Source organism: Pelodiscus sinensis, chromosome 1 (genome assembly GCF_052426305.1).
Source record: "Pelodiscus sinensis isolate ZL-2025 chromosome 1, ASM5242630v1, whole genome shotgun sequence".
Taxonomy (NCBI): domain Eukaryota; kingdom Metazoa; phylum Chordata; order Testudines; family Trionychidae; genus Pelodiscus; species Pelodiscus sinensis.
Genome location: NC_143052.1, coordinates 159967685 through 159981176, shown reverse-complemented (window position 1 = coordinate 159981176; position 13492 = coordinate 159967685). Strand labels below are relative to the sequence as shown.

The 13492-nt window shown below is 47.0% G+C and overlaps 2 protein-coding genes across 5 annotated transcripts in view; one reads left to right on the top strand and one right to left on the bottom strand.

Moving 5' to 3' along the window:
- HHLA2 (HHLA2 member of B7 family) overlaps nucleotides 1–12105 on the bottom strand; it is a 32755-nt gene extending 20650 nt beyond the window's left edge. Inside the window, exon 1 of one of the 2 annotated variants that reach the window (XM_006116805.5) lies at nucleotides 11282–12105. The gene's annotated coding sequence lies outside the window, so the exon portion shown is untranslated. The remainder of the gene's footprint in view (nucleotides 1–11281) is intronic. The other variant, XM_006116806.5, reaches the window with a different exon arrangement.
- A 60-nt stretch (nucleotides 12106–12165) lies between these two features.
- The window catches only part of IFT57 (intraflagellar transport 57), a 29518-nt gene continuing 28191 nt past the window's right edge, over nucleotides 12166–13492 (top strand). The window contains exon 1 of one of the 3 annotated variants that reach the window (XR_016347781.1): nucleotides 12166–12532. Coding sequence is in view for 2 of the 3 variants with exons in the window: in XM_075908250.2 (XP_075764365.1) it covers nucleotides 12198–12532 (335 nt within the window). In the remaining variant the exon portion in view is untranslated. Of the gene's footprint in view, nucleotides 12533–12891; nucleotides 13261–13492 lie in introns of those variants that run through there. The other 2 variants (XM_075908250.2, XM_006116802.5) reach the window with 2 other exon arrangements.

The following is a 13492-nucleotide window of genomic DNA, read 5'->3' as shown; positions in this document are numbered from 1 at the left end:
CGAGATGTGTTGCTCATGTCCATTCGACTCCCACCCTACCTTCCTTTCGTCGGAATATCCGGCAAGAAGGAACTGAGGTGGGGCAGCGCGGGCAGTGGTACTTATGCCCCGCCATGGCGGCACCACTCAAGGGGGCGCCCCGCCGGCGCTACGGGTACCGCTAGGGAAAACGCTCCGGAAGACGTGGTGCACACGGCGCGCACACCTACTTCGAATGGACATGAGCAACACATCTCGAAGAACAACAGTTACAGTAAGTAACCGTTCTTTTTTCCTACTTCCCTTTCCTATATGGTTGAGGGCAGGTGTTTCCTGTCAGCATAAAGACATGGATAGATTTGCAAAAGAGCATTGTGTCCCATCCTGGCAGTACCCTCTCAAATCACATATGAAATGAGAAGATAGCAATGATTAAGTTAGAAGTTTGGCTGGAGCAAACAACTCTGGCAGCAGCAAAAGAGAAGTCAGGAAATTTAAGTTATACAGCTGAAACCTCCAAGCAAACCAGCAGGTATTAGCCTATTGCCAATATATGTAAACAGATCCTGTAAAGCTCCTTTGTAGAATCTGCACAACTGACCCTTTGAGAGTTCTTAATCAATTTTAATCTCGTTTGCGTCCATGTTATAATTCACAGTGCTGCAGCATCTTTCATCCAGAAAGTTTGCAAGTCAACTTTGATTACATAAAGGAAAAATGGAAACAAATTCACAGACACATATATGCCAAATCAAGGTTACCAAATAAACTGTGCCCATGAGGAGGTGGAGAGGATATGTAGATGCTAGAGCATTATCTGTTTTTAGAAACACAGACCTCTATCATTTGAGCCAAAAGAAAATTATCCTCCATTAGTCACTACTATTATGGCTGTTACCTCTTTGAGGGTATGTCTACACTAGCCCCATAGTTCAAACTAGGAAGGCTAATGTAGGCATTCGAAGTTGCAAATGAAGCCCGGGATTTTAATATCCCGGGCTTTATTTGCATCTTTCCGTCCGGGCGCCATTTTTAAATCTCCTTAGTCCAAACTAACTGGCAGTCCTTACATGAAATGAGGTGTAACAGTTAACTCGAACTAAGGACTTAGTTCGAGTTAACATTTGATTGCCGCGTATAGCTGCAGGCAGTTAGTTCGGACTAAGGGGATTTTAAAATGGCGCCCGGACGGAAAGATGCAAATAAAGCCAGGGATATTTAAATCCCGGGCTTCATTTGTAACTTCGAATATCTACATTAGCCTCCCTTGTTTGAACTAGGGGGCTAGTGTAGACATACCATGATAGACAATACTAGAGGTCTTGCTGGATTGTTTCACTTAGGAAGAGAAATTGATAAGAGAATTGTGTTATTTCACATACATTGCACATTAAGTCTTGTTTTCCTGAACACGGTAGAACCTAACAGCAGGTAATTTTCATGCTAAGAAATCGAAGTCTGCCCTTTTAGCCCAAAAAGAAGTTGTCTCTTGGCTTCCTCCCAAGGCCATGTTCACACCTGTATCTCCTGCTTTGTGCTTCTCCTACACTCAGCTACAACCAATCAATTGCCAAACCAGTGTATGTTTCACAATCAGTCCCAGAGAATTCCCACACTCTGTGGCTGGTTGCCTCAGGCAGTGACTCGATTTTTTACAGCTTTCACTACATTAAGGAGTATCTAATTTCTCCTTCCATTTAGCTTGAAAGAAAACTATTTGGTACATCCACCAGCTTTAACAATGTCTGTGATTGTCTATAAGCTTGCTTCATAGCAGCCATTAACACCTCCCAGCTATTAGAAAAGATAACTCAGTAAACAGGGTAAACACCTAAGAAAAGCATGGAGACAGCAGGACCCTTTACAGAGCTATTAAACACAATTACTTACCCCTTATCAAAACTAGGGCACTCACAGCTAACCTGGATCTCAGAGGGCATATGTGAAATTATGGACATGTAGCCTAAAGAACTGAACTGACCATAAGTGCTGGCATCCTCCAGCCTTGGGGGAGTCCTCACCCTGCTTCACTGCCCCATTATTCCAAGTTTGCACCTTTGTCCTGTCTCTTTCCATCCCTCTACCCTGCCACTTCCTGCCCCCAAATATGTCCGGTGCCTGCTCCTCCCTCCCACAACTTCTGCATGCTGTGAAACAGCTGACTGCAGTGGGCACTAGGCTCTGGGGGAAAGGGGGAAGACTTTACGAAAGGGGCCTGTCAGTAGCCAGGAGACACTGCTGGGGTAGAGAGCTGGCTGCTGAACACCCGCTATGTTTTTCCATGGGTGCTCCAGTCCAAGAGCATTCACAGAATTGGCACCTATGCAATTGTCTGGATTGTGTTGCGAGAGATGTCCTCCTGGTATCTGTATCCACTGATGTTCTCAGTGAATGTATTAACAGAACTGAAGCACTGGGAAAGCAGGATCAAAAATTGCTACCTCTTGGACCAAGCTCTGTGTTCCACTTAGGACAAAATAAATGACTGCCTCTCCACTTGTGGGTTCCAGTACCAGCTGTTCCAATAATCAGTCCTTTGTGGTATCTAGCAATTTTATCTCTCCATTACTTGCTGAGGTGATATTACCCCGCCAATATCTGGATAGTTGAAATCACTGATTATTCTTGTGCTTCCCACCTCTGTGGTCTCTCTAACCTCCCTTACCTCTTTCACTATCACTGCCGCCTTTTACTATTCTCTACCAATAGAGTCTATACAACAAGTCCCTATAGAGGATATATCTATACTGCAATTAGTAGTCCTGGAAAAATTCTGCAGTTGCTGCATTTGGAGCCTTAGTCAAATTGCAGAATTCCCCCAGAGCTAAAGTGGGCTCAGGCCAAAGATGTGTTTAACTGTGAAGCAGATATTCAAGTTTGCATCCTGGCACCTCCCAAGAGGGGGAGAGTCCGAGAGTCTGGGCTCCAACCCAAGCCTGAACACTTACACCACAATTAAAGAGCCTCTTAGCCCCAGCCCCATGGGCCTGAATCATCTGAACTGAGCCAACCACAGATGTCTAGCTGTACTGCAGACATATTCTATGTAGTTTGCATATAGACGCTGTTTCCTAAAAGGGGACAAGCTTATAAAAGGGTCAGAGACAGAGATTGCTCTCTGGAAATATATGAGTGTTTAGTTTTATTTTCTGTAACTGAAACTGGGAATGCCTTATCTAGTTGAACTTTTACCTGCTCTAAATAGGTTTGCTAAGTCAGTTTTGTTTCAAATTTCTCTCTACTTATTCATAAATCTATTGGTTAAAGAATTTAGAAGCTGAATAGGATTTTCCAGCAGTCCCATTTCTGAGGAGAGGAGCACAGGAAAAGTTGAGAGCCAGAAGAATAAAGAGTTGAGAGCCCTAAACAACCCATGCTTGTCTCCAGTCAAAGGACACAAAAGAATACATTCCCAATGAAGTGTATTGAAAAAGAGTAAGGTAGTAAATACCGAAGGCAGAGTAACTGTGTCCTGGTCTACACCAGAGCCATGTCTATACTAGCAAGAAGATGGACGCTGCAGTGGTTGATCTGGCATTCAATTTAAGGGGTCTAGTAAAGGCCTGTTAAATCAAATGCAGAAGGCATGCCTGTCAACGCCAGTATTTCTCAGTTTGCGAGGAGTAAGGGAAGTTGCTTTGAAGGTGGCACGAAAGATCCAATTAAAGTACATCAACTCCAGCTGCGCAATTAACATAGTTGGTGTTCCATATTTTAATTCACACTTCCGTAAGTATAGATGTGGCCTAAAGGAGCTTAGGTCAAACCACAGTAGGTCAATTTTCTAAACAATGAATCCACACCACTAAGCCTGTTCCACCGACTTTAAGGGGTCGTTAAAGTCTATTTCGGTACACCTGCTTTTCACAAGGAATAACAATAAATTTGATCTTGCATGCTTGCTTTAGGTTAGTGCAGTTGCAGCGCTGTGACAGCTGACATTTTTGGCCTCCAAGAGGTGTCTCTCAGTGCCTCGCTGGGACCACACTGACTAGTACCTTCAACTCTACTGTTCTCCAGGTGCCCAGGAAAAGCTCCGGGAAAATTTGAATTTCATTTCCTGTGCGGCAAGCAGACTTCAGAGCAGGCAGCACACCTAACCAGCACACCTGACTATGAATGCTCAGGGTTGCAAATGAGCTTCAGCCTGGACCTCATTGTTGTGTGGGGAGAAGAAGCAGTTCAGGTAGAACTACAAAGCCGCAAAAGAAATGCTGATATCTATGCCCCAATCACACACAGCTTGGTAGAAAAAGGATATACTAGGGATGCTCAGCAGTGCCGTGTGAAAATAAAGGAGTTCAGGGCAGGTGTAGCAGAAGACAAAGGAGGCAAATTGATGGTCTGGGTCCTTGCCCCAAACATGCTGCTTCTAAGAGCTGCTGCATGGGATTCTAAGGGGAACCCGACCAGTTTCCCAACCCAGTCTGTGGATTCCTTCCACGACACTCCTGGCAGCAGCACGGAGGACAGTGTGGCTAAGGAAGAGGAGGAGAAGAAAGGTCAGCAGGCGAGCAGAGCATCCGATCTCACCGACAGCCAGGACCTTTTTATAATGTTGGAGACAATCTCCTACCAGGACGTATCGCTGCTGGGCCTTGATGGTGGGGAGGGCACTTCTGGCAAGTTCACATTTTTAATCATGGTACAAGGGGGTTAAGGCAATTGGGTCTGATCTGTGGCGACCACTCTACCTACACAGCGGGGGCTCCCCGGAACAGTTTAACATGTCTAGAGACGGAGTGGGAATCCTCTCTGTTCATCTCCATTAAGCTCTCATTGAGGTACTCTTTCATCCTTCGCAAAAGGCTTCTGGGGAGGCCATCCTCTGCAGAAGAACACTTTTCCATAGCAGTAAGGGGTCTGGCATCATTGCAGCACAAAGCATTGCAGCATAAGGTCCAGGTTTCTGGCTGCATTCCATCAGCATCCCTATCATGCTGTGTGATTCGGAGAAGACTGATACCGCGCATAGCAACCGCGCATGAAGCAGGGGAAGCTATTGTAACGGGTACCACAGCAGTACACCTCCGTTCCCTCATCCCCAACAAAGCACTGTTTGAGCTCCTGCCCAGATGCCATCCCCGGACCCCCTCCTGCCCACAGGCTCCTCAGTGTCCAGGTGATCCTCTGCCCTTCCACCTGCAGGCTCCTGGGGGAAGGGAAAGTTGCACTCTCCCAGCAAATGGGAGGCGCCAGACACATGGTCACCATGTGAGAAACTGACCTGTTGCCACCATGTCCACACCACCTTCCACTCCTGCCCACAGGCTCCATGCTGCCCCAAGCTAGAGCTCCAGCCCAGCCCTGCTGCTGCCTACCTGGCCTCACTCCTGCCCGTGGCTGCCACTAGGGCTTGAGCTCCATGACTGCTGCTGCCAGCTGGAGCTCCGCGGCTGCCACTACCAGCCCCAGGGGCCAAAATATCCCTGCTGCTCCACCCACAACTCCGTGCCCCCCCAACACCGGGCTCCCGCCTGAGTCGCCACCTCCACCCCACCCCTTTTATTCCTCCCCCAGCCTCCCTGTACCTGGCCTCCGTTGTCCTGGATCATCTGTGGTCCAACACCCAGACCAGAGTCCAGGTTAAGGGAGGTACAACCCGTAGTGGCGAAATAACAATGACTGACAGCCACCTGATGAGCCTCCATACACCAAGGTTCCCCACATGGAGATGTAATACAATTGACGCTGGACATCTTTTATCACCTCACGTTCTTCTATTATGGTTCAGTGATTGTGGCACTATTTATGTGTTTATCAGAAGTATTAATAAACAACTGTGAAAATCATTTGTGAATGTTTCTTGTGTTATTGTTTCTTGTGTCACTATTCTTCGTGTGCCCCTAGGCTCTCTCGCTTTAATGATATGCATAATATAACACTTTCCCTAACCCTCCAGATATTGGAGCCAATCAAGGAATTGAACCCTTGACAATCACTGCAGCCAGAGCTGTTCCATCTATAGGATGGTTTGGGGCAACTGCTCCAGATCCTGCACTTTGGGGGGCCCCACGGTGTCCGGGGGATTAGCAAGGGACATGGCACTGACAGCAGGGGTTGGGCCTGCCCCTGCGCTCAGTGACAGTGGGAAGTGGAGCAACCTGGCCCCAATCTGCACCACTCCCCAAACTGCATTGCTCAGGGGAGGGGACCTGGCAGAAGGGGTGGGATCACTCCCTCCCTCTTTGGTGGTGAGAAGCAGAGGAACATGGCTGGAAGTTCATGGAATAGAGCAGGCTGGGGCTGGGTCGCTCTGCTTCCTCCCACTGCCATGGGTGAGTGTGGCGGTGGGCCCAACCCCTGCTGCCTGTGCCAGGCCTCTGCTAATCCCTTGGGCTGCATTGCTGGGAGAAGAAGGCTTGGAGGAAGAGGCAGAGTGTGGGTGGGGTGGGAGCAGGGACTAGGGCAGATAGGGAAGGGATCTTGGATTTGTTCCAAACTCTGGAGGTGTGAGTATGCACTAGTGATCAAAGAGCCTTCTGCCAATTCCCTTCAATCTTGGTTCTTTCTGCTTCATCCCCTCCAGTCCCATCTCTTCCACACTCTTGTCTTTCTCACCCCAGTCCTACTCTCACATCTTCCACTCTGCCAATCATTCTTGTCTCTTCCCACCTGCCCAGTTCCTTCTCCACAGTTTCCCCCCCCCCCACCCACCAGTCCCAGTTTCCTCACTCTCAGCTCCTCAATCTGTCTCCCTCTTCCTAGCCTCACAAGTCTACCCTCTGGACTTTAATCATACAATTACCTGTTTATACTGCTCTATATACCACACCTTGAAATACAAGAATAATATTTATATTCCAGTAGGGAGGTAAGCAACTAGTGCACGGGGCCAGCAGGGGACTCAAGCAGGCCCCTGCTGGCCCCATGCTCCCTGCTTTTGAAATGTACAAGAGCCCCAGGATGGGGGGCCAGCAGGGGACTCAGGACCTAACCCTAAGCCCCCTCTCTTGCACATTTCAAAAGTCGGGAGCACAGGGCCAGCGAGGGACTGCTTGAGTCCCACGATGGCTCCGTGCTCCCCACGGGCGCTTTGCTTTTGAAATGTACAAGAGCCCCAGGATGGCTCTTGTACGTTTCAAAGGCAGGGAGCACAGGGCCAGTAAGGGATTGCTTGAGTCCCCCCACTGGTCCCATGCTCCCTACAGGTGTCCACCTTTCAAATATAGCCAAACTGGCAGGGCTCTTCCTACATTTCAAAGGCAGACTCCCCTTATCCACTATTTAGTTGATTTAATCTTAATTTAGCACCCTTATATTCCAGTTGATTCATTATGCGGGCAAAATGAGAAAGTAAGCAATTGTCCTGTAACAGTGTTCTGTGTTTATATGTCTGATTTTGTAAGCAAGTAATCTTTTCAAGTGAAATGAAACTTGGGATAGGTGAGACAAAGAGTCCTAGAAGGGGTACGGTAGTCTGGAAAGATTTGAAACCACAAGTGGGTATAAGATCCCATAGTACTGATGAAATCCCATAGAAGTAAAAGTAGTTTTAAGATCACTGCCATCATAATACATTTGGGGTTAAATATATGGTAATTTCATGTGTGTGTGTCTAAGGGGAAAGTTTTGCTATAATATAAAATTACTTTGCCCTAATATCACCCTGGATAAAGTAATTTTGAACTGACTCTTAAGTAACTAAGGGCAAATCTACATGAAGTTGGTGGCAAACTGAGGTGTAGATCTGCCCTGCACTAGCCTGCAGGGCTCCAGTTGTCTGTATGGGCCCTGCCGCCCCACACACAAAGTTTCTTAATAATCTGAGTTACAACTGTAAATCCAATGTTTCTGTATGCAAGTCCTATAACTTTTCTGCTTCTAAATTCTGTTTTTCAACTTGTTTTGTTCAGCTGCCATGAGCGATTACATAATGTCATTGGCACAGAAACCTAATTAGTATTAGTAAGAATCTGTATTTCAACTATCCATAATTCTGTGTTGATACCAAAAATTCACCCACCTGGAGCAGCACACAATTAAGTTTGCCTATGTGACAAGAAAAAACCTTGAATTAATTAAAATTATTTTTGATATACAGAAAAATCCCATGTGGAATTTAATCTTTTGAAGTTTGTAAACACCCTCATTTAGCTATCTTTGCCTTCTGTAATTTATTTGCTTTAGATCCTATTTTTCTAATAAAACATTTACAATAATTTTCCATTCTGTACTTTAACAAAGTAATAGAAATCGAGGGACTCATGAGAACCTCGGTATAAGTATCTCATTAAATAAAACTATTTAACCAATGTGTGTTTTATAACATGTTTCCCATAACAGGACAGCAGTTTCAGTTAGGCAAAACTGGAACTCTGAATATTTAACTCTCTTTACTAGATAAGTCTCAAACGCCTGGCTCATGAGCCATCCCCCTTCAGAGTGATTGCACAATCATCCAGTGTGCTCCACTTCTCCATGGCTCCTGATGCTCTGGGGAGTGCGGGGGCTTATTGACCGCTGCTGCCACACCACACCCGGCTCCCTCTGTGATTCCCAAAACTGTGTCCTTGGGAACAGAGTGCCATGGGAAGAAAGGGCAAAGGTGATGGTGGGAAGGGGTGCAGTTTGGGGAGTGGTAACGTACAGGTCTTGGGTGGAGTGTGCAATTGCTCCAGCTGGGTATGACTTGTGGGCTGGAAATTTGAGACCCCTGCTTTATAAGCTTTGACCTCAATTTTACCAGTCTAAATCTCATGTAAGTCACTGGTTGTAGTGGAGTAACTCTGTATTCTTACCAGTGAAAATAAGAGTACACTTTGTCTCTATAAACCTTCTGGTTTCACAATGAAGATAAGGCATTTCAGCTGATCATTACTTCTTTAAGATTGTAACCTGGTAACAGCTGGTTAAAGTATGCATAAGGCTTATGAGCATTAGAAGCATTCAAAGCTTTACAAATTAAGTAAGCCAAACTTGGAAAGTTGTAGATATCCAAAGCAGTATATTAAGCCAGATTACTTTTGTACAAAAAAACCCCACACACAACTACAGTGTATATATATTTAAAATCCTCCACTAGCTTCAAAGAGACCAAACCCTACATCTCCTCTATTTTGATAGCCCAAACACTGGATCCATTTTACATGTTAGAAGCCTCTTTATATATACTGGCCCTGTATTTCAAAAACAGCATGGAAAAAGGGCAACATGATCCTGCTATCAGCGTTTCAGAACCAAGTAATTTTGTTCTACAGTGATAGATCCTTTGTTATTTCAGAATGATCAGAAATCAGCATGTATGTAGCAACTGAGCAGAAGTAGTCAAAAGTTGAGCTGTCTTCTGGGATCCTGTAATATGTTCACTTTGTCCTACTTCCTTTGGCACATTTTTTCCCCAAAAAAGCGGTGTAGGCCAACATTGTAATCTTTCTCCTTTAATAAAAAGTCAGAAATGGCTTAGAATTCAGTATGAGTACTAGCAACTTTTGCCAGTATAGTAACCTTGCTGAAGGGTGTAATTTTTAAAATTTTTATTTTAGTTTGACATTTCTGAACCAGCAAATGCCCTAGCAGAAGCACTTACACTGGCAGAAAACAGCTTTTGCCACTGTATTTAAACTAGCAGAAACTGTACCAGCAAAAGCACTTTTTGCCACTATAAACTGCATCTACACTTAGGAGGGTTCAGCCACCATAACAGCAAAACTTAAGTCAAACGGACCTTAAAGCCAGGTACTCTCATTTATGATTCATATGATATATAGTATAATTGATAAAAAGAATGAACACTGAATTACACACTCCATTTCCCCTCTATTTTCCCACCCCACTGTAGCATTCCACATTCTAGCAGGGTGTCTGTGTGGCCTCCACTTTTTTCATGCCAGGGGCTTCTTCCCCTCACCTTCCTTTCTTATTGACTCAGTTTGGTGAATTTCTGCAGCTGACGAGCGAGACAGTCTGGCAATATGCGATACACACTATTGTAGTTATATAGCAATTTGCGTAGCTTTTTCTGAAAAAAGGCTCTAGTGTAGACATAGCTAAATTCTTGGGAAGCAAGACACAGTGCTGAAAGATGTTCCAAAGGTAGGTTCCACAGCAGCAATAGCAGCTACCTATGTAGCCCTTCAGTGTCATCTGTGGAGACAGTGGGCCACCCAGCTTACAACAAAGCAGCAGCTCTATAAAAACATGGTTGTACCAGCTGTATTGTGGATGTTAAGAGTGACAGCTTCACATTTCTGATTCTTCTTGTCTTTGCCAGCTGTTTCATATTAAGTAGCAAGCCAAGGGCAGCCACCAAAGTATTAGTAGATGAGTAGAACAGTTTCCACCATCAGCATTAATTCTGTTTCAATGACATTATTAGGAAGATCAAAAAATTACAGAACACTTTTACTCTTATCTGTAATGATCCTTATCTGCTTCTTTTAACTATCCAATTTTTCGGTGCTTATAGATTACCAGTTTTGTCTGTTTGGTTTTCCCTTTGATATTTACATACCCCCTCTGCTTCTTGTTTCCTGCCCCCTTCCATTTTTTTCCTCCCCCCCCTGTGACTTCTCTCCTATTTATTTTGGGTCTGGACATCTTAAACTCATAATTCCGGCCATCTGAAGAAGTGAACTGTGCCCACGAAAGCTTGTGATACCATCTACATGTTTTGTTAGTCTATAAAGTGCTACCAGACTATTTGTTCTTTTTTTAAGTTTATCCTGTACAGACTAACTTGGCTATCCCCTGAAACTTTTATTACAGAATGCCACTACACAGGTGAGGGAGGGTTATATTTTGTATTTATTGCCCTCTAATATCTTGGGATAGACACAGCTACAACTACAGGGCATACAACAAAGGAAGGCATCAAATTTAATCATCTGAAGTGAAAACAAAAAGACACAGAAATGAGTCCAATACTGGGTCATACTGTCTCTCCATTATGTCTATATTAGAAACAGGATCAACAATCCACTACAACTCTTCTTAATGACTGTCTGATATTTTGATTCACGTTAGTTTTGAAAAGTTTAGGCAAGACAAACTTAATGGTATAAAATTTAAAAGAATCAGATCCTGTATTAAAGTTTAGATAAAAAGACCTATGAGCCTGAGTTCAATCAACAAACTAAGTCATAAGAAACACATGGACATGTACTAAAGGAATAAGTATAACAATAAGGTAACAAGGCATTTTAGTTTTGAAAGTACCCTTTAAGAAGTCAAACCTATAGTTACATTACTGACCAAATACATCTATTCTTATAGTGGCACAATTCACATTTCAGTCTCTTTAATCATCTCTGTATTTTTGTTTTTCTTAAGCGTTTGGTCTAAATTGCAAAAATATACTCACAACAAATGAAATCAGTGTTTCAAGTGGCAGCACACAGTCAGCTGTTCAGAAATTAAATGTGCGTTTATCTGTAAGGAGTAAACATTCCTTTGAGGTCAAAAGTCTCTTGAGCAATGCGATACAACGTAAGGCGGAAAGGTGTGGGACTCTTACAGTTACCTAATGAATTCCAGTCACCTGAATGCTACGGGGCACCGGAGAAATCTGATCTCACTAAGTGTTTCTATGCAGCTGGGGTTGGGTCTGCTGCCAGCCTGAGACAGACACAAGGTAAAATGAACAGAGGGGGAAATGTATCCTTCGGAGCAAGTGGAAGCCACCTGGATGCCCAAATCTCAGCACACCCCTCTTCTTGAAACTGCAGTGCAGGAGAGCCTGGAGACAGGCAGGGGGAGGTGCAAAGGCATCTTTCACTGGGACAACTTTTGTGGGTGAAAGGAAGGGGCAGAGCCAGCTCCCCGCCGCACAAAGCCTGCAAACCTCGCAGCGAGCCCGAGCCGGCTGCCCTCCCACGTCAGCCAGGCACAGGGCGGGCTGCGGGTGACCCAGCGCATGGCTGGACAGTCCCCTGAGAGGGGGCCGTGCCGCTCTACGCCAGCCCCGCCCGCCAGGGAGAGGGAGGCAGGCGGGGTTGGAGTAGAGCGGTTTCCTCCAATCATCTCTCGGCTCTGCCTTAGCTCCGCCCCCCCTCATCGGCAGCGAAGAAGTTTCCCCTGCCCCGCCCAAGAAGAGGGAGGGGGAGACAGAGAGAGCAGCGTCCACCCGGAAGAGCATCCCGGCTGCCTTCGCGCGCTAAGGTGTCCCTCGAGAACCCTCGAGCGGAAGTGCCACTCTAAAGGCGCCACCTGAAGGAGGTGGTGGTGGTGGTGGTGGGGGGGGAGGGGTGCAGCGCATTCCGGCGCGGAGAGGTGATTGGATGAGTGAGCAGGGAACCCGGGAGGTGATTGGAGGAGCGGAACCAACAGCGCGGCCTGAGCCACAGCGGGGAAGTGATTGGTGGCTCGGAGTTGCAGGGGGCGGAGTTTGTTGCCCCGGAGACGCCGCGGCTGGGCTGGGGCCTGGGGTCTGCGTGCAGATGGAGGAGGAGGCCGGCGGTGCCCGCCGCGGCGGGGAGGAGCAGGAGGCGGCGGAGCGGGGCCCGGGCGCGGCCTATCACATGTTCGTGATGATGGAGGATCTGCTGGAGAAGCTGAAGCTGCTGAACTACGAGGAGGAGGCGCTGCGGCTCCACCACTTGCGGCCCCTCTCCAGGTGACCCCTGACCCCGGCCGCTGACCCCTGACCCCGCTGCCGGCACGCGCCCTCTGACCTGGGACCGTTGTCAGCGGCCCTGCCACGCGCGGGCGAGGGTCCGTGGACGGGGCCCCAGGAGGGCTCAGGGTGGGACGGGCTGGGGAGGGGCCTTTTGCTCCCCCGGCCCTTGGGCAGCTCCCAGCGCTGAGGCCTAGTTCACACTCCTGCTTTACAGCGCTGTCACTTGATGCGCTGGGGGGGGGGGTGAGTGGGCTCTGGGGGGGTGGTGGAGGGGGGGGGTCTGGGGGGGGGCTTTGCACCCCTGAACCAGTAAATTACAGGGTTGTAAAGTGCCAGTGCAGGCTTAGCCACGCGTTGAATGAGAATGTTTGCGCTGCATAGTGTATGCATGGGCCAGGGAACTGCATGTGGGACCAGGGCTTGCTTGTGAGTGAGTAGGTAGCACACACCCCTCTCTCCCTCCCCGTCCCTACCCCCCATCTCTGCCCACATTGGTGGAGCATTGATCTGTCTTTGAAACCTGGGCTTCTGGTGTACAGGTGGGGATCTTAGGGTCTCTATTCACCAGAGAATTTGTCTGTTCTGTGTCCTTCTGTGGCAGTCTTCTTCGCCTGCCAACATGTCCAGCTGTGGGGTGTTCCCAGCTTTTTACAGTCCACGGGTCCAGTAATGGTGGAAGAACTCTTTTTGCTTGTGGCTTCACTGTGGCAGAACACACACAAGAGGTCTGTGAGATTAGTGACATTTCAGCATTGGCTTCTGTCCTTTGGAAGGTGACAGCAGCAGCTCTTAGAGGGTCCACCAAGGCACTTGCAACACATTTGATGCACTTGATGCTTCCAGCCAAAGCTATGGATTCTCTATATATAGAATCATATTTCGGGAGCAGGGCCACAAGCCCAGACTTGTGGGATCGCATTATTATGAAGACTTGGGAGACGATCGGTGGCTTCAGAA